Here is a 21,850-nt window from a genome sequence, read left to right as displayed (position 1 = left end):
CAGCTCAGATTTAGATTTCGATTTGAATATAATTTTAATGTTTGTGTGACCGTTCACTTCGATAATACTTTTTCGCCACAATTGGTTTTCTATTGCATTGCAAATTTGCGTCAAAGTGTCATCATTATGTGACGATTGTTTGATAATTTAAATTGAGCTAAGCAAAAATGTAGGAATCCGTGGAATGATAATAAATAAACGCTGCCCCTACCTGAGGTGCCCGAAAAAATTCCTACGTAAAATTGATATATTAGCTTCATTTGGTACCGATATCAATGAGGATTTTGTTGGTAATGGTCTATTAGGCCAAGTGGCTGAGCCAACTCCAAAAAAAAAAAAAAAAAAAAACCAACCAAGAGGCTCATTTATCATGAATTTAGACGTAAATTATTAGTTTGGGGACTCAACTAGTTATTTTTTTTTAATCTTTAAGGTTTCCATACAAAATTGTCTATTTTAGTTGTTGCTTTGTGCAACTTGCCACTTTCCAGCCCGTTTACCAGCACTGATTTGGTCACACGGTCACAAGTAGCTTTTCAAACATCTCTATAACCTACATTCTAGGGGGGTTGGGGAATGGAGGATTCTCACTGTTGCACACACTTAATGAGCATTCATAGCTTATAAATCCTTCTTCAGTGGTTTTCGAACTTCTTTACGAATTGGTACTTGGCCAAATATACAATACAATGATATTTTTCATCGTATTATTTTTCGATTGAGATTTTTATACTCATAAATCCATGATGTACTTGGTAAAGGAAGATACACACATCGAAAAAATTCAGTTCGCTAAGCCAAACTCCATATAAAAAAAAACAGTGTCGGAACGCAAAATAAATTATCTCGCTTCAGTTCCGCTGGTGCGGTACTCACAAAAGGCATGAAAAAAGAGTTGCCAGATAAGGTGCGGCGCTTGTCAACACCATAGGCAACAGCTGATATCTCTCAGTCGACTGACCATTTATATCTGTTGTTCAATATAAGGACAGCCATTAGAGAAATGTCAGCGTTTCGATGCAATTTTTATAGATTGACCCAATATGCGCGTAGCCTGCGTTCCTCCTTCTCTTTTTCCTTCAGTTTAGGGCAATATGCCAACAATCCCTTCTCCATATCTTAAAAACTATTCTTTTTATTTATTATTCAAGTTTAGCGCATTTTAAAATGTAAACAAACCATAGCTGACGCCCCAATGTGACCACTCAACATTTGGTTACGACGCTAGGCGTCCAAGTATATCACTTTTTTTTTTGGTCCTCACAAACTTAAGTGAGTACCTACCTTTAGATATGAAATCATGTTCCTTTCAAATTTCGATTTTTTTTTTCTTAAATTCTTAAAAACGAACATTTTAATGTTTAGCATAATTTGTTTTGGCAATTTTCACATAATTTTTAGCAATTTTTAGAAGTTTTTTTTTTTCCAAATCTAGCAATTTTTGGTTCGGAAATTCTGGCAGCACTCTTCTAAGCTTCTTAACTAAAAAATTTATTTGTACATATAATACCAAATACATATCTCTCTGTCTGGATACATAAGGACATGTATGTGCAAAGAGGGCGAGAGATGAATATTCTAATTTTGTATGACTTTTCGACGCGCGGTGCTTGCGCGCAATCAAAGCACTATGGGGATTTAAAGCAGTTTTATGAAGTTAATTAATAGCTTGTAAACTGCGAAAGCTACTCTAATGTTGTTTTATTAGTATTACTACTGCGGACGGCAGTTCGCGTTAGTGACGAAAGTATCACAAAGGGTGCGAAAGGTGACTAACAATATATACAGCTAAGTTGGAAAATTTGCTACGACTGTCCGATCAGATCGAGTTACATAAATACCGATCGAAAGGTTTAGTCCTTACTTACAAAACCGCATACTAACTTTTCTTATTCACCTGGGTCACGAGATACGGGGATTTAAGTGGGAGGGGAAAAATTTATATGATCGCAGCTTATGCAGCCGTTGGGGCTTTTTGATAAACTTTTTTATTTTTCAAAAATTCTTATCAAAAATACGCGTCGATTGATACCTCGTAATCCAAATCCGCCAACTGGTTTAAAGGATAACTAAATTTTAAATTTTTATTATTTATTTATTATCCTTTTCGATAATCTAGAAATGTTTGTTCTACGACTTTTTGAAAAAACCGCTAGCTTAGCGTGAAAACGCTTAATCCCGCTAAAATTGAAACCCCAACAGTTTCCAAACCATAGAAGCTACAGAAATGTCCTATATATCATTGGAAAGGTGTGTTGGAGAGCTTTTAGGCGTACCTTTAAACTTTTTTCTAAAGAACTCAGGTAACATTTTACATGTAATTTATAGTTTATAAGCTTAAATTTAGACGATTTCTGCCAAAACGGCTCTAACTATTTCTGTTAAATTTTAATATGTTGTAATACGTACAATTTCGCGTTTTTTGGAAGATATTACCTGTTAAGTGAATAAATAAATTTTTCTCTCGGTCGAAAATCACATTTTAGTACAAAAAACTTTTTGGTTTTATGAGATATCTCAACCAAACTAATACAATATGCATTTAACTTGGTTTTATATATCCTGACCAAAGTTGGTTCAAATCGGACCACTATATCATATAGCTGTCATAGGACCTCATCGTGCACGTCCAGTGATAGCATGTGTGATCAACAGCGCAAACGATCTGCCGCCGAGCTGGCATCTTCCAGCTTTGAGTATGAGCAGCATGTCGAAGATAGTTTGGAGAATGATTTTCGGGATTCGGCCATTTACAGCGATGACAACAATGAGAAACGCAGCGTTGACTATGAGCTGAAAAGACCTCGCAGTCCTCCACCACCTCCACCAACAGGCGGATGTGGCTCTACACATCATGCGCCTCCTCAGATAGGCGTAAGCTAGGTTTAAGTCTAATTTTGATCCGATCGGTCAAAAACTTGTTTGTTTAATGAGATGTTCTAATCAAATTGATAGCATATGCATTTAAGTTAGTTTTAAAAATCCTGACCGAAGTTAGTGCTTATCGGACCATTATATCATATAGCTGTCATAGGACCAATCGGGCGAAAATCAAGTTCTACTGTTAAAAACTTTTTTGTTTTATGAGAAATCTTAACCAAACTAATACAATATGCATTTTACTTGGTTTTATATATCCTGGCGAAAGTTGGTTCAAATCGGACCACTATATCATATAGCTGTCTGTCGCGGGACGAATTAGTTTCTATTAGTAATGTTGTATTTTAGCATCGATAGTTTATGTTTAGTATTGGAATATGCATTTTGGCATTTTGAATTCCCAACTGTGCTGGTCACTCTTATTTATATTTAAGGAATTGTATTGGAATTTTGAGTGACTTGTTATTTGGTACGCGGGATGGGAAGCAGTCACTGCGGTAAGAATTAAGTTATAAATTTTGTACTGTTCTAAGATGAATTTGTTACAGAATAAAATCTTCCTCCTCCATATATCATTGCTCATAAATTGCGTTTGAGTCAATCGATAGGCGTCCATCAGCCTGAAAATTCCGAGCAACTTCCCTCCGTGAACGACAGGCCGTTTTCTTTTATTCGCAGACCACATGTGCGGCGTCTGACTTATTCGCCACTACTGTGATCTTGGAGTTTGCAGGGGCAACTTGCGCTGGAGACTGACGTGGTGCAGATATTAAAACTGCAGTGTGTGTACGCTGGTACTGACCACTGCGCAACACAGGCCAAGGGCTTCCACCCCAGCTAGAGAGTTGTCAGATTCCTGGGACGAAAGTTGACGATGGCTACGCAACATTCACCCAGAAGAAGCGCCCGACTACTTGACATGACCCAGACTACCACTGCAGATTCCGCCATACCAACGGCGACGTCTACAGTGAGGAGTGCGTCAAATGAGCAGCAGCAGCACACACCTCTCACATCCGGAGGTTCGACTGTGCAAACTGCCGCTGGAAGTTCCAGCGCAAGAGCGGTGACGCAAGGGAAGTCCGCCCAGCACAGCAGCGAAGCTGAAAAAAAGGGACACAAGTGATACCCAAAATGCGCGACTGATGCAGAGGATCGCCATTTTGCAGAAGGAGCTACAGCTTGCAACGGTGAATCAGGCAAGAAATCCCGCTGGACGCAGCAACGTTGGAGTGAGCAGCGCAGCCAGCACGCTGGCGCCATCTTTGAGTGCAAATAAGCCGCTGCAAAGTGCGTGCACCATGACGCCATCTTTGAGTGCAAATTTGCCGCTAGCAGTGAGTGCAAATCAACCGGTGCAAAATGCGTGCATTATGGCGCCAACATTGAGTGGAAACTTACAGTTGTCTTTGAGTGGAAACTTGCCGCTGCGAAGCAACGGAATTGGGCAGACATCTTTGAGTGGAACTTTGCCGCCATATTTTGGCGCGTCGTCCACACACTTAAACGGATTATTGCCGCCAACATCAAACTGTTATGTGACTATGAGCCACGCAAGGCCATATGGATCGGAGCATACAGCTATTGGATGGGCGTCAGCGCACTCGACTACAGGGGATGCCAATATGGTGCCAACACCATCAACTGTAATATGCGGATCTACGACGTCGACTATTGCCAGATCTTCCCGAGATTGGAGGTCAGCCTGAAGATTGGCCCATATTCTTCCACGCATGCACAGAAACAACTGCAGCATATGGCTGCACGGATTTGGAAAACAACTTGCGATTGCTGAAGGCGTTGAAAGGTGAAGCACGCGACACTGTCAAGTCACTGCTTATCCACCCAGGCAACGTGAACGCTGTGCTCGAGCAACTACGCTTCCGGTATGAACGTCCGGAGCAACTCATACGTAGCCAACTTCAAAGCGTACGCGAGGTGCAACAGATTCAGGATCACCAGTTGATGAAAATAGTTCCGTTCGCTACACGTGTGAGTAATCTCGCAGCCTTTCTTCAGTCAATCCCTAATGGAGAGCAGCATTTGGGAAACCCTACCCCAATTGAGGAACTGGTCACCAAACTGCCGACGGGCAGGAGAGTGGAATGTTCAAGATTTGCTGCAACATTGAATACTTACCCGACGATCGTACACTTCAGCAGGTGGCTGAGCTAACTTGCAAACGTCGTTTGTACGATCTCGGATGTCGAGGTAAAGGAACCAAAACGTCGAATGCTGCACGTGGGCACCGATCGACAGGATGGAAATTGGAACACACATTGCCCAATATGTGACGGGCAACATGGAGTAAAAAATTGTAAGGATTTCAACCGAGCTTCACCACCAACGAGGATTAGGCTTGTGAAGGAGCACCGGCTTTGTTTTTCGTGCCTACGCGGCGGTCACATGGCCAGATCCTGTGGTGTCGACAGCGAGTGCCAAGTGAATGGATGCCACAGAAGACATCACCCACTGCTGCATGGAGCTTTGAGTACCTTATCAATATGGAGAAGAAGATGAAACGAGGTGTACAATTCGCAGAAGCCTATAAGCGAATTATGAACAACTACCTGACCAAAGGATACGCTCGACGCTTGGAAAGCCATGAAGTCGATTTGGGAAAAAGCGACAAAGTTTGGTACCTGCTACATTTTGGAGTTGTGAATCCTAACAAGCCAAAAAAAACTTCAAAGTGGGCGACGTATCACTAAACTCAGTACTGGAGAAAGGTCCACAACGCTACAAGGCACTGCCAGCCGTGCTCTTCCACTTTCGGGAAGGCGCCGTTGGAGTTTGCGGATACATCAAGGCGATGTTTCACCAGGTGTTGATACAGCCACAGGATCGATGTGCACAGCGATTTCTTTGGAGAGACGGCGATAATCGACGGAATCCAAGTGTCTACGAAAAGTGCGGCGCATTACGTGAAAACCATTAATGCACTGGAGCATCAACACAAGGATCCACGAGCAGTCAAAGCCATTACGGATTACCACTACGTAGACGATTATGTGGATAACTTCGCGACAGAACTGGAGGTCATCGCTGTATCAACACGGGTGAGAGACATTCACGCTAATGCTGGATTCGATTTGTGCCAATTTCCTTCCAGCTCGCCATTTGTGATCGACGCCTTGGGCCAACATAGGGGTTCCAAAGGACGTCAGATGGAGCGACGCTGAGGAAAAGATATTGGGAATGTACTGGCGGCCAGCCACGGATGTCTTCAAATTCAATGTGAAGTTTCATAAAGTCCCGATCAAGGCGTTGAATGGTGAACGAATCCCTACCAAGAGGGAGTTCCTGAGTTAATAATGTCAACATTTGATCCGTTTGGACTTCTGTGCTGTTTTTTGATTATCGCCAAATTGCTGCTGAGAGAGATTTGGCGACGAGAAGTTAAGTGGGACGAACCACTACTGGATGGAATCAGCGATGCCTTTGAGAAGTGGCGCCAAGAGATAGCCAACGTAAAGAAATTTCGATGTCCACGCTACTACTTTGGCCCAGGAGTAATTGCAGATACGCAACTACACATATTCGTGGATGCAAGGCAATCCGCGTTTGCCGCAGTGGCCTATTGGAGGGTCACCAGCGAAGATGATGTTCGAGTACGTTTCGTGTGTGCCAAAACGAAATGTGCTCCGAAGAAAACCATGTCGATACCACGACTGGAGCTGCAAGCTGCCGTTCTGGGAACCCGGTTGATGACTACTGTGAAGCAGGATCACAGCATCGCTGTCAGCAATATCGTGCTCTGGACAGACTCAAAAACAGTGCTGCACTGGATTAGTAGCACGCACCGCCGATACAAACAGTTTGTTGGAAATCGTGTGGCGGAAATTTCAGAGTCGACGGATATAACACAGTGGCGATGGGTGCCAACCGCCGAAAACGCAGCAGATGACGCAACGCGGCCGCGATCCAAGGTGGATCTAAGCCAAGGATCCCAATGGCTAAACGGGCCTGCGTTTTTGCGAGAGGCAGCCAACAATGATACCGGCAAAGGATGATACCTTCGATGACGAAGAGGAAATGCCAAGTGAGTTTGCACTGGTTGCTGCAAACGACTTCCTTATATCCTTTCAGAGATTTTCGAGCTACAACCGTTTGTTGAGAGCCACTGCCTGGGTACAGAGATTCATTCGGAGATGCCGTGGACAGTGGGAGAAGCTCGAATGCTACTGACTCACAGCAGCTGAGTGTTAGGACGCGGAGTACTTGTTGATACGACGGTCATAATGTGAGGCATCCGGCTTGAGGCACACCGGCATCCATTCTCAGAGCTTATAGCGAAGCACTACCATGTGAAGATGAAGCATCAGAATCTGGATGCTACAATAAGCGAGATTCGGACCAAGTCCTTGGTGACGAATCTGCGGCGCTTATTGCAACGGATTGCCTTCGCATGCGCTACATGCAAGCTACAACGGGCACAGCCAGCGCCACCTATGATGGGTTGCCGGAGGGCCGCCTGGAAGCCAATGGATGGCCATTTAAATATACCGGACTGGATTATTTTGGACCACTGCTTATGACAGTTGGACGCCGCAAGGAGAAGCGGTGGGTCGCCTTGCTTACGTGCCTGACCACAAGAGCGATTCATCTGGAGCTGGCCCACGACTTGTCCACCGACTCGTGCATCATTGCCATGAGGAACTTTCTATGCAGTCGAGGACCAGTGTTAAAACTACGCAGCGACAATGGAAAGAACTTCGTTAAAGCTGACCGGATGTGTTGGAGCCGGAGAAGATTCAGGATGAGCTGTCGACCAGGGGAATCGAGTGGATCTTCAACTGCCCTGCAAATCCCTCGGAAGGGGGAGTATGGGAAAGAATGGTGCAGTGCGTCAAACGTCTAAAGCACACGCTAAAGGAGATGGCACCTAAGGAGCACGTTCTTCAGTCTTTCCTGATAGAAGCAGAGAATATAGTGAACTCTCGCCCGCTTACCCACTTGCCGGTTGCGGTGGATCAGGAGGCTCCTCTGGCGTCGAACGATTTGCTGAAGGGAGTAGCAAATGTGCCAGATACGCCTGGAATCGACGGACAAGAAACAGAAAGATGTGCAACAAGGAAGCAGTGGTGTATCGGTTCTGGAAGAGATGGGTGAACGAGTATCTGCCAACGCTCGTGCGTCGTGAAAAGTAGTGCCGGAGCACCAAACCTATGTACACGGGAGATGTTGTGTTTATTTGCGATCCAGCCATGCCGCGCAGGGAGTGAGCAGTGCCGAATGCCAATTTTCGCTTTTTTTTTTATTAATTTATATTTATATTTAAAATTTTTAGATTAAACTGAATTTTGTTCGTCACAAAATTGGATATCAGAAATTTTGAGGCTAGAAATTGCTTTCGTTACTAGACTTATACCTCGTGTATAGGCTTTTTTGGTGTGATATCAGAAATTTTTGCAGTTTCTCTTGCTTTTGACATTGAAACTTTTCTTAAATAATAAAGAAAAAAAAACACATAAATTTAATATGCATTGCAGGAAGACACAACTAGTTTAATTCAACTAAACTTGTTTAAGCCCGCATTGTCAGAAAACAAAAAAAATTGTCTGGCAACACTAGGTATTTCTGCAACGCAAAACAAAACAAAACTGTCTGGCAACACTGGTAATCAGGTCTGCGGCTGATTTCGTTTTGATTTCATTTCGATTTTATGTGAGACCGTGCACTTTAATTTGGAGAATGTTGAAAGTTTCTTGCATTTCAAGAATGTATAATATAGTAACTATATTTTTATTGCAGATTAATTACCAAAGATGTACCAGATGGATTTAACAGCTAAGAAAGGGCTGTGAGAATTGAAGCTAATGCACGAAAATAGCTTAAAAAGACGCAGATAAAAAGAAGCTGTTAATGTCTAAAGTTGCAGCTTAAGCATTGTAAACAAATAGAATTATTCAAATTATACTATTCTGCAACCAAACTTATAATAAAAAGTCTTAGAAAAACAAATTTCACGCTTTAATTTGTCAATTTGTGTTTTTCCATCATATTTTAAATTCTCGAAATCAAAATCAAATCAGTGTGCAAAAAGGGTCGTTCCTGAAACTGATTCAGACCTGCTTAATCCAAATCTAAATCAAATCCGAATCTGTTTCAGGAATCCGACTAATGAATTATTAACAATATTATTTTTCGATTGAGATTTTTCAAAATAAAACTCACAAACCCACGATGTCCATGGTAAACAGGTCATAAAATGGACAACAGTGACAAGTTGCACAAAGCAACAAACAAAATAGGCAATTTTGTATGGAATAATAAATAAATATAGGGTAGGTACTCACATCGAAAAAATTCCGTTAGCTGGGAAAAACTCCATATAAAAAAACTGTGGCGAAACGAAAGATAAATTATCTCGCTTGAATTTCGCTAGTGAGGCTTTCACAAAAGGCATAAAAAAAGAGCTGCCAGTTAGGGCGTTATTCAGCACTGTAGGCAACAGCTGATATTTCTCTGTCGACCGAAAAATATTAGTCGTGTTCATAATTTGGGCAGCCATTAGATAAATATCAGCTGCTTGTTGTGGACGCACAAACAAATAAAAAGAGGACTTCGTTATAAAGGAGGAGACTTGAATGAAAATGACAAATGAAAATAGCAACTCGATGCAATTATTATAGATTGACCTAGTGATGTAAAAAGACATCGTTGCATCGCACATCAAATTTCATTAAACGATATTTCGCGATGCTTTAAGATATTTTTCCAGAAACCGATGTTCATCGATGCATCGAAGTTTGACAAAAACATCGGTCGTAACGCTTAAAGCATCTCCCAAACCAGAGCGAATAAATCGCGGCGGCAGCGGCGCGAATACATAATTACATTGCGTCTTATGAACGTATGCACACCAAAGCGGAGCGAATTCGTTTCCACGGCGAATTTGCAGTTTTTTTCCAGAGCCACGCATGCAGTGTTTTTTCCGCTTGCCGCCAAGAACGATAAAAGTAGATTGCGCAGAGATTTGCTCATGTTATGCGCTGATGACGTCACATGTGATGCATGTGTTGAATTTTTGCCTTGTTTACATGTTAAATTACTATATTTTGGCTCTTAATACAATATAATTATAATAATATAATACGAGAAGCAGTTTTTAACTTATAATTATTCACTTTTATTGAAAAATATTTATTAAAAATCATCACATGTGACGTTTATGCGTTTAGCTGTTTATGCGCAATGTCTATTTTCATGGCTGTCATTTGATGAAGACATTTTTGCGAATAAAAAAACCGCGAATAAATTCGCCGCGGTGTGAAAACACTTGCGATTTTGGCGCGGAAAACATCACGCGGTTTATTTGCGCCGCTGCCGCTGCGATTTATTCGCTCTGGTTTGGGAGATGCTTAAGACTGCTATGAAAGCATAACATACAATAAATATGATTGCTACGGAAGCACTATATGTTATAATTATATTATAAAACATTGTTAATCAAAAATATGGATTTTCGGAATTGGCTCAACTGAATTTAATGTGATATTATTTATTTCAAACATTTTAAATAAAAAACTGTTAATGTTATGAACACAAAATTTTTATTATTTTATTAAATTCAAATATTTGATATATGATATCAACGCTTAATTAAAAAAAATTTTTTTTAATGCAATTTTGTTAAGACACCATTTGTGATGACACCATCGATGCATCGAAGTTTTTGAATGATGTTTTTTAAACCATAGAATTATCATTTTGAAAACATCGATGAACATCGACATCGAAGCTTTGACCCAAATTTATATCACTAGATTGACCCAATATGCGCGTCGCCTGCGTTCCTCCTGCACTGCTTCCTTCAGCATAGGGCATATGATAACAGTCCCGTTTTCATATCTTAAGAACTCTCCATTTTATTTATTTATTTCTCAAGTTTGAGGCTTTATACAATGTAAACAAAGCACAGCTCACTAATTTTCGTCGCTGAGTCCAAATGTATCAATTCTTCTTTTTCGCTCCTCACAAACTTTAGTGAATACCTACCCTTAAAAAAATTTTTGAGTCCCCAAACCAATTTTTCGGCTTAATTTAAGATAAATCGCTCTCTATTCAGAAATTTTTTTTTTGTTTGGAGTTGGCCCAGCCCAACAGATTTTTTTGTTTGTAAAAAGAAAAAAATTAGGTTGATTCGAATTATGGACACGCCGCCCCGTAAATTTCATTGGTCAAGACTTGACTTCGTTGTGATTTTACTAACGCAAGTGACACAAAACGTTAAGGCTGCCCAAAAGAGGTGGTCACGCCAAAAACCATCGATAAAATCCATGGATTAATATTGAAGCTGAGGTAGTAGGCATTTTTCAATGGCAATTTTCAGCTTAGAAACCAGAATTATGTGACTCTATGGTGGTGCGGAAAATTGTTCAATACTCATATAAAGCATATTCGTTAAAGAATCCCAAAGAATAGGGATAAGTAAAAGTGCCAAAAATCGCGTCTATCGATGAACTTTTTTTTCGCAAATATAGGACAGGTCGTGGACATTTACCCTGTATTTGGAATACCTCTATTATCTGTCTAAAATGATTTCGTTGATTGTAGGATTTCTAAAACATTGAGTTATCGATTTTATTGATATCGTCTCCGTTTTAGAAATTAGTACTTACACATATATGTAAGTGAATGTTATATATGTGTAGAAACAAAAAAAAATTCCGTGTTATAAACGTCAAATAGAAAATCGACATACAAAATACAGATGGGAAACTTTGTGAGCAGGCAAAACGCAGCTGTCGAGGAAGCAGACTACACCACTAATCATGCCTACAAATATCCGCCTCGAGCAGGAAACTTCTTTGGCACTCACTTTATCATGGGCGGTGAACGCTTTGACACGCCTCAGCCCGAGTCGTATTTGTTTGGCGAAAATGCAGACCTCAACTTCCTTGGCAATCGTCCCACAGCTTTTCCCTATCCTCCACCACAGGCCAATGAACCAACCAAAACTCTAAAGAGTCTTGTCAACATACGGAAGGAATCTGTTCGCTTTGTGCGAGTGCCAAATAATAAGAAACAAAATTCTACTGAAGGAGACTGTATTGATACTTTGCAGCAAAACGATAAGAAAACTGAGATAAATGAAAGTATCCAGACGGTAGTTGATGGCAATGTGCTATGCAATGTAGCAGACAAAGAAATGGGGCCTCCAAACTCTTGTTATAACATTGAGTTTACCTTTGACTCTGATGCAAAGTGTGCCATTACTGTGTACTACTTTTGCACAGAAAATGTCAGTCCTAGCGGCGTCACACTGACTCAACGTGAGGGTCTGACATTTTCGTCAGATACGTACCATTATGAGAAAGGGATAAATCAATGCTTTTCACAGCCCAGCCACGTATTCAATCCGCAGTTAATACACGAGGATGATCTCGTGTACAACGCTGGTCGCGACCAGTACCCTGTAGCTATACACTGCGTTATAGAGGAAGGCAACGAAGAATGTCGTCAGTCGCATACAACCATTTGTGTGATTGACCATCATCCAGAGACAAGGACATTTGTGCTCCGTGCTCTCAAACAAAAGATATTTGTGGACGGTCTATGCTACCTATTACAGGAGATTTACGGTATTGAAAATAAGGCGGTAAACAAGTCGTCTCAAGATGAAGAGATTGACGACCATGGCAGTGAGTGTGTCATCTGCATGAGCGAATCTCGTGACACACTCATTTTGCCCTGCCGTCATCTGTGTCTATGCAATTCGTGTGCCGACTCTCTGCGATACCAGGCTAACAATTGCCCCATTTGCCGTGCACCATTCCGGGCTCTGCTGCAAATACGAGCGGTACAAAAAGGAATCAGTACACACATGCTACATCAGAATACACCAACCTCAGTGGCTGGCGAGTCCGCGCCTATTGATATTCCATCGGGATACATCCCTGTCTCACTTATTGAGGCGCTTAATGGACCGCCACAATATGTGGCACGCGCCAGGTATTTAAACAAAAATTAGGTAAAAGTCTATTAGTCTGGGCCAACTCCAAATCAAAAAAAAAAAAAACCTCAAATAGAGGGCAATTTATCATTAATTTAGGCGAAAAAGTTGGTTTGGGGACTCAACTAGTTTTGTTTTTTTTTAAGTTCGAAGTTTCCATACAAAATTGACTATTTTTGTCCCTACAATTGACCGTTTACCAACCCCATTTTTGTTTGACTTGTCCATTTTATGGCCTGTTCACCAAGTACAGAATGGATTTCTCAGTTTTATTTGGAAAAATCTCAATCGAATGAAAAAAGATAATAATTTTGAATATTTGGCCAAGCTCCAATTCCAAGAAAAGTTTGAAGAGCACTGGAGAAGCATTTATAAGATTTTTATGATCATGAAGTGTGTGTGCAATCGTGAATATAACGCGCCGCAGGGAAAATTTTTTTTAAAAAAATTTTGCAATTTTTTTTTAATTTTTGTCTACGGTCCTCTAATTACACTCCCTAACACCTCTAGAATGAAGTTAATAGATATGTTTAAAAAGCTACATGTGGCCGTGTGACAAAAGCTGTGTTGGTAAACGAGCTGTAAAGTGACAAGTTGCAAAAAGCAACAACAAAAATAGGCAATTTTGTATGGAAACTTCAAAGATTAAAAATAAAAGTAGTTGAGTCCCCAATTTAATTCTTTTGGTTAAATCCATGATAAATCGGTCTCTGTTTGGGGTTTTATTATTTTTGATTTGGAGTTGGCCCAGACTAATAGACTTTTACCAAGAAAAATTACAATGTCAAAAGCAAAAGAAATTGCAAAAATTTCTGATATCGCACCACAAAAACCTCTACACAAGGTCTAAAAGTCTAGTGACGAAAGCATATTCCAGGCCCAAAGTTTCTGATATCCAATTTTGTGACGAACAAAAAAAAAATTTAATAAAAAATTGTAAGTAAAAATATAAATGTATGAAAAAAAACCGAAAAAAGTAATTTATATGTTCGTGGTAGCTCACCCTTTTTTCGCACAGTGCAGAATGCCAATTTTCTGGTTTTTTTAAGAATTTAGGTTTTTATTTAAAATTTTTAAATTAAACTTTATTTTGTTCGTCACAAAACTGGATATCAGAAATTTTTGGGCTGGAATATGCTTTCGTCACTAGACTTTTACCTCGTGTAGAGGTTTTTTTTGGTGTGTTATGAAGTGCCAGCAGTATGCTTAAAAAAGATGGGGACCAATCATACCTACATAAGTTCAGCTGCAGAACAGTGCTGCCTAATTCTTTAAGAAAAACAGGAAAGAGGGACAGCAATATTTTAAAAAGAGATAGAAAAACAGGACAAATCTCAAAATTTCAAGTTTTTCATAGTTTTTAAGTACACATGTATAAGATCATGCATCAGTTTTTGTGTTATTGCTGTTTATGCCGCGATTTTGTCAATTTTCGACCCTTTAAAATTTTAAAATTAGAAAAGAGTCTTATAAATATTGTATATATATAAACAAAAGAAACAAAGAGTAAGCATCCAAAGCAAAGAAAATATATGATTTAAGTGTTTTTCAATACTTTAAAAAACTTGTAGGCACCTTAAAACTAGCTTTAAAAAAATAGCTAACGGAGATTTGTAGTTGGCGTTACTGCAATCGACAACTTCGCAGCCAGCCCTATAAATCACGATTCCGAAATTTGTGCATACTTCTTACACCCCGTACTTAAAAAAAGTACGGCAGTCTATTGGGTTTGTTTTAACGAATATGTGCGTAACAGGCAGAAGGAAGCGTGGCAGACCCTATAAAGTATATATATTCTTGATCAGCATCAATAGCCAAGTCGATATAGCAAAGTCTTTGTCTGTATGAACACCTAGATCTCAGAGACTATAAGAGCTAGAGACTTGGTATGTAGCTTCCTTTATATTGCAAGCAGATCAAGTTTGTTTCAGAATTTGGCCACGCCTCCTTTACCGCCTAAAAATCGACATAGAAAATTTTAAATTCAAATTATAAGAACAATTTATTGCAGGCAGATCAAGTTTGTTTCAAAATTTGGCTACGCCCCCTTAACCGCCTACAAGTCGACATAGAAAATTTTATATTCAAATTATAAAGGCAATTTAAAAGCTAAAGATTCCAGTTTTTCCACAGACGAAGAGAAAAGTGTCCTAGATTTTTGCTGAAAATTTCATTCCGTTCGGACAGTAAATAGCCAAGATATTCAAATAATAAATGTTGCTGTTTGATTCGATAAAGGAGCGTTGGCTGTAACTTAAACTTTAATTACTTGATAACATGAAAAGTGTGTTAACATATAACAAATTGGCGTCCAATCAGACATGGGCTTCCGTGGCGTCGTGGTGGGCACGAAATTGCAATCGGAAGTACTACAAAAACGTCTACAACAAACAAAACTTCTGAAGTCATAAATTAAAGCAAAATGAACACATTTATGACTCTGTGCGTCGCGTTGTACACTAAAAGAAGTTATAATTAATTTTATTTGCAAGTCGAACGCTTATTATGTGGTAAAAATCAAAACGCATCAAAACCAACTTTCCTTTTAAGTTTAAGCCACTTCAGATGGTTGGCCTTTTAAATAGTGCGTCTGACGGTCGACAAACTAGCGTTAACACCTGCTGATTCCTTTATTTTCGCAATAGACTTTGTCGAATTAGATGCTATTCTTAACATTTATCGCTCTTCTCGAGAATTCAAGGCATTATTTCGACCTTTATATTGATATATTCATCTCTCGCTCTATTTGCACATACGTGTCCTTAAGTAGCTAGACAGAGAGAGGTGTATTTGGGCGCTCAGGCTCATCTCTATGTATGCGTGCATCTTACAATAAGTGTGTGCATATGTATGGGCTGCTGAAAAAATTGACAACATCGCTTTGTTTATAAGTTGCTACCCTTCAAAATTAGTATGTAAACTCTAATACCCTGTACAAGTAAATTTTTCAATGAAAAAATTTATTAAAACAACACATCGCATTTTTTTATTATCTACATTTACAAATTTATTAGATTTACGGTGTTTTTCTTTAGAAAATATCAAAGACAATTATTTTTTATATCTAAAGGGTATTTCATAGCACGCATGTTTTGTGTTTCGCTTGCTGTGCTAGCAACGAGCTCGGCCAGCCAACTGAATCGAAACCAAAAATAGTTTCCCTCAGAGTAATATACTTATTTCATCATGATTTTAGCTGACCCACTTTCAGTTGTATGGGATGACTTCTCTATAGGTCATTTGCTTAGTGGTCTAACCCAATGACAAACAAAAAATACATGTTTTTGCAAAGTCATTTCGATAAGCTTCGATAGCTCAGTGTTGCATTGAATGTAAATTACGTTTATAGTGTTATTAAATAGGTACATTTTTAAACTATGAACACTACTTAAAATTGGATTTCTTGCGAAAGCCATTTCTCCAATAGAGCGCTATTAGTTAAAATAAATTTGCTGCTTCTAACCAGTGACGCGCAGTGTAAATGTTATGTTAAAATTCTATATAAATTTACCATGTAAATTAATGTTTTTAGTAAATTTATCTTTTTACTTCTTTTGATTTAATTATTTTATTTAATTAAATTGTGGGCTTCAATTATATTACTATATAAATTAGGTGTTCGTTAATTCATTTATTTCAACATTTTGCATTTAATCTCTGTTAAGGTTTTGCATAGGCTTAACATTCCCAAATATTCATGTACGTTTTTATGTATGTTGTATGTTTATATATATGAATGTTTAGCTAGAAACTTCTTTTGTTTTGGCGCTTACTTACATTTGTATGAATGTTTGGCTGCTTTTGGATAGTAAGTACGGGGTCTCCGACAGTCGAGTATGCTCGACTGTAGCACCGGCCGACTAGCTTTGATTCGTTTACAAGTAAATCGAGTCAACCTATACATGGATGCCACTCATTTTTTTTTTAATATTAAATGAAAAATTTATCGAATATTTAAAAGTATAACAGAAATTAAAAAAGGACAGATGTCCGGATAGGGAATGTATCAGTAAAATTCAAATTCATTTTAAAAAGGGACAAATCTGTCCGGAAAAATGATGATATGGCAGCACTGCTGCAGAAGACGACATGCTTGACGAACTTGAGTTTTCAAAAATACTGGACTTAATCAATAGAATATACCGTTTCACTACTGTATCAGTTTTTTTTTTAGCTACCGACAAAATTTTTTGGCTATTTATAGCTTATTTCAAAGGCTAGTTTAGATTTTTTATGACCCGTAGAGTAGACAACATTCTGTCAATAAAGGTGGCTTTGGTTCATGTTAAAAGAAACTAGTCGGAAAGGATATAGTCCAGGTCCCGACCATAGAATACCCGTTACTTATTTCATTATATATAAAAGTACATTATATAAATTACTATCTAATAAAAACTACTTCATACTACTGATAAATAATAATTCTTGAGTCCGAAGACTGCAGCTTGTACATCAACACTTGAACAACAACAAAGAAATATCAAAGTGTGTTATTAATAGATAACAATGAAATGGATTCTTTTAGTGTTAAAGGAGTTCGAACTTATGTTAGCTGACCACTGAATGCAAAATATCATTGTCGATTCACCTAAAAGACCGTCAAGTTCGGCGATTTCCATATACTGATGTTGTACTACATTTCCTGCGAAGTCATCCAATAAACTGTCTGAAATTTGAGCCAATAAATTTTTGTTATGTATACATTTTTAAAAAAATGTTTCTGCATTTTTTTCAAAAGGACAAAGGTCCATATCACGCAACCAAGAAGTTCAAAGCTTCTTATTTTGATTGGTTGATAATTTTCGACCTGATTTTAAAAAATAAACTTCTGAACCGCTCGACAGTAGGATACCCTGAGCCCAGGGACTCTTTTATAAAAGTTGATTTTCGACCTATTGTTCCAATGGCAGATATATGATATATGGCACCGATTTGAACTAAATCTGGTTCATTAATGCACATTCTATCAGTTTGGTTAGGTTCTAATAATCGGTCCTATGACAGCTATATGATATCGTCGACCGATTTGAACAAACTTCGGTCAGGATGTACAAAACCAAGTTAAATGCATATTCTATCAGTTTTATTAAGATATCTCAAAAAACAAACAACTTTTAAGACTAAGACTTAATTTTCGATTTAGCGTCTCTATTGCAACTATATGATATAGTAGACCGATTTTAACCAAATTTGGTTAAGATATATAATACCAGCCCAGATGCATATTCTATCAGTTTGGTTCTAATATTTTAACAAACAAAAAACTTTTCCATACTTAAACTTCATTTTCGATGTATCGTTCCTATGGCAGCTATATGATATAGTGGTCCGATCCAAAAATAAAAACAAACTTAAACTGCCTATGGTATCCAGGAACCTACATTCAAAGTTTGAAGTCTCTAGCTTTTATGGTTTCTGAGATCGACGCGTTCAAACAGACGGACGGACGGACAGACAGACAGACGGACATGACTCAATCGACTCGGCTGTTGATCCTGATCAAGAATATATTTGCCAAGAATACATTGCGCGTTCTCACAAGCAAATAATTTTTGTGTTATGCTCTCTTGTTTAGAGCTCCTTTTGAGTGCCTTCCGCTCTAATTACGTGCGCTATTTTGCATATTTATTTTTCTGTTTAACCCAGGGACAGCCACCCATACACTCACATGTTAGCAGCACGCGAATTTTGTAAAAGGAGTCGCGAGGTTTTAAAAAAATAAATTAGTTGCAAATAAAATACGTCAAGCGGGTTTGGTGTGCAAATATCAACTAACTCTTCTTTATTGATCATGTTTTAAAGACAACTTAAATTAGGTTTACAAAAGTGCTTAATAGGTTTTCTTATAAACTATTCTAGTAGACATATGTAAGATCGTTGGCCTTTAGTTAGCCTGAATTTAATAACAATCGATGAACTATGCATTTCCTGTTTACTGTGTTATATAGCTTATTTGGATTTTGTATTTCTTTCGAATTATTTTGGTTGGCATGTGTCAGATCGTTGACCTGTTCATTTCCTGTTTATTGTATTACTTTAAAATATATCTTATTTAGCATTTAATGAGTTAAGCAATTCTTGTACTTTATTATTAAGAAGTGGTAAAGGCGAAATTGGGTTTTGGACATATGTGGGAAGTGAAGTTGGGTTATACGTAACTTCTCCCCCCTTTAGATAAGAATTCTCCTGAATTCTGTTGTTATTGAGCTGAAATTTAATTTTATTATTTTCCAATATTTTCTCAAAAGTGATTTGTTTGGTGAAATTTTGTGTTTGGTTTGATTTTTCATATAACATTTTTTTCTTATCTAACTCGTATGAATTTGTGAAATAATTATTTTCTATACCTTTCGTATAATTTGTAAAGTGTATTAGCATATTTTTCTTCATTTTAATTTCTTTGTTGTTACAATTTTGATATAATGTTTCGTTATTTGCGTTCTTAACTACTATAGTTTCTTCATCTAGCTCTAATATTTGCATTTCATTTTTATGTATCAATTTGCAATTTTTCTTAAATATACAATGTTAACTTTTTCGCATTTATTTCAATTTTTTATTTGTTTTATAGGTGTATGTTGAATTTTTATATTTAAATATCAGTTCTGATTCCTGATCTATGTCAAAATTTTCTTCATTAGGCACCGGTATTATCTGTTGTATTTTTACTGTTATAAAGTTCTTTGGGATTTCTATTGCGAAGACTAAAAGATTATTTCTAAACATAGCTGTAGCTAACTCGATAAGGTTTAGTTTGTTAAAATCGATATTGTATTTTTTAATTTCGTGCTCCGTTAATATGCTGGGGTGTAATATATTGTATCTAGCAGAAGCAACGTTATCCTGTAAATGTTCAATCTTATTTTTTATTAACTGAATTTTTATCTGTTGGTCATAAAATAAGTTCTCCTGATATCTGTCATTTTCGAATTTGCTAATTGCATTCAATTGTCTCTTTATTGTATCTCTATCTGATTTAACTATTTGCTCAATGTATTTTATTGTATCGTTGAAATACGTATTTATGTAAATTTGCTTGTTTAATGCTTCATCTGTTTCTTGCATGTTTTCTCTAAACGTTGAGATATGCTTCTCAACTTCCTTCCTGTCTTCCTCGTCAATTGTTCCGAATAACCATTTAGCTGAACTACCGACTACATTAACTAATCCTCTCCTATTGCGATTGTGGCTACCATATAGGGTGTATAACTTGTTTTTTGTTTCCGTCAGTTCCGCTTGTAGTATATGTCTGTTGTCATTGTTCGTCATTTATATATTCTTTTCTATTTCATTTAAAATATTATCAATGTCTTTTAGATTTATTATGTGTACAACTATATCCGTTGTAATGATTATCTCTTGGTTTTTCATTTCTATTTGCGCATACCCGTCCCGATCAAGTATTTCTTGAGTCGTTAGTGTTCCCGATGTTGTTGTTATCGACACCGTCATCAGTATTACCGTCATTACCATGGTTATCGTTAGTATTTTCTGTAAATTTATAAGGTCGTTTAATATTTATTGGGTCAATATTACTGAGGTTTGCTTTTTTGAATTTCGGAGCTTTGTGTCTGACTGCCTTGTAGTTCTTTATAAAACCCTTTTTACGTTTTTCCTCATAATATTCCCTGTTACTGTTGTGCTTTTCTAACATTTTTTGTTTAGCGCTATCTATATTTTCTTTTATCTTTGTCAATTCTATCTTATTGTTATGGGCTTCGCTAAGGGTACATTTGATTGTGGAATGATATCTTTCGTTGTAATTTCTCACTGCTCGCTGCATAATTTGCTTTACTGACATATTCGCTACTTCCGTTTTATATGTAATTCTAAACTTTTCTGCTAGTGAATTATGTAGTCTTTCTACATCTGAATTGCCAGTGTGACTATTAGGTTTTGTTAAGTGTAATTCTATCCCTTTTTGTCTTAGTAATTCTTTAATTCTGAATGAATCAAATTCGTTGTCAGCTATTATTTTACCCGGTTTACCTATTTTCGTAAAATGTTCCTCCAATTGTTCTACTATAGTGATATGATTTCTATCATTTAATGGGTATACTGCTGCAAACTTTGAAAATTTATCTATAATCGTTAAAAAATGTGTATTTTTCATTACATATTTTACTGAATTTGTTTTTAATAGGGTTTCTATCATATTTTATTTATTTACAAAAATCGCATTGATTTATAACCATTTGCACCAACTCTAACAATTTTGGAAAGTAAATTTTGTTTTTAAATTGGTTATATGTTTCCTGAATTCCTGAGTGCATACTTTCTCTTACATGATAAAACGAAATTTGTCTTACTGCTTCTGTTTCATGTTCAATGTTTTGCTATAAATATTATTGATTTTCCATGAATTGTTTTATACTCGTCTGTTTTACTGTCTGTAATAATTATTTGTGTTTTATATTTGTTAACTATTTCCTCTTTTATAAAATAATGATTATGTTAATTTTCTTCTGCTGAATGTACTGTTGATGTTGAGAGATAATCTTCAATGTTTGCTATCACGTTAATGTCTGAAATATTATCGTTGTATTCATTGTCTCTTTCGTTTTCGGTTTTGTTCGTATAGTCGCTGTCTTCCAATCTACTAAGAAAATCTGCCACTCTGTTCTCTTTTCCTTTCAAGTAATCTATCTCGAATTGATATTCTCCTAATTTTAATAACCATCTCTGGTGTCTAGGTGAAATATCTTTACCTTTATGTTTTGAATGTAAGAATTTTATTGGCTGGTGGTCGGTTAATATTTTGAATTTATTCCCGTAAAGGTATGGTCTGAAATAATTTACGCTCCATAGTATTTCTATAAATTCTTTGTCTGTTGCTTTGTAATTTTTTCATGATTGTTCAGTATTCTTGATGCAAAGCAGATCGGATGACCGTCTTGAGACAAAACAGATCCAATTGCATAATTTGATGCATCTGTGGTTAATGTAAATTTTTTTCGAAATTGGGATATCTTAAAATTGGGTGAGAGCTGATTAAATGTTTTAATTTTTCAA

General features: G+C 37.4%; 1 protein-coding gene across 4 annotated transcripts in view; it reads left to right on the top strand.

The window, feature by feature from the left end:
* The first annotated feature begins 11,441 nt into the window (after positions 1 to 11,441).
* The window catches only part of LOC117782000 (E3 ubiquitin ligase Rnf157), a 33,993-nt gene continuing 23,584 nt past the window's right edge, over positions 11,442 to 21,850 (top strand). For all 4 annotated transcript variants that reach the window (XM_034618907.1, XM_034618922.1, XM_034618915.1 and 1 more), the window contains exon 1: positions 11,442 to 12,837. In XM_034618907.1, coding sequence (XP_034474798.1) covers positions 11,597 to 12,837 — 1,241 coding nt within the window. In that variant the 5' untranslated portion in view covers positions 11,442 to 11,596. The remainder of the gene's footprint in view (positions 12,838 to 21,850) is intronic.

The sequence above is a fragment of the Drosophila innubila genome, chromosome X (assembly GCF_004354385.1).
Source record: "Drosophila innubila isolate TH190305 chromosome X, UK_Dinn_1.0, whole genome shotgun sequence".
NCBI classification, from domain to species: Eukaryota; Metazoa; Arthropoda; class Insecta; order Diptera; family Drosophilidae; genus Drosophila; species Drosophila innubila.
The sequence above is the reverse complement of the archived record's forward strand: the minus strand, read 5'-3'. Positions and strand labels throughout refer to the sequence as shown.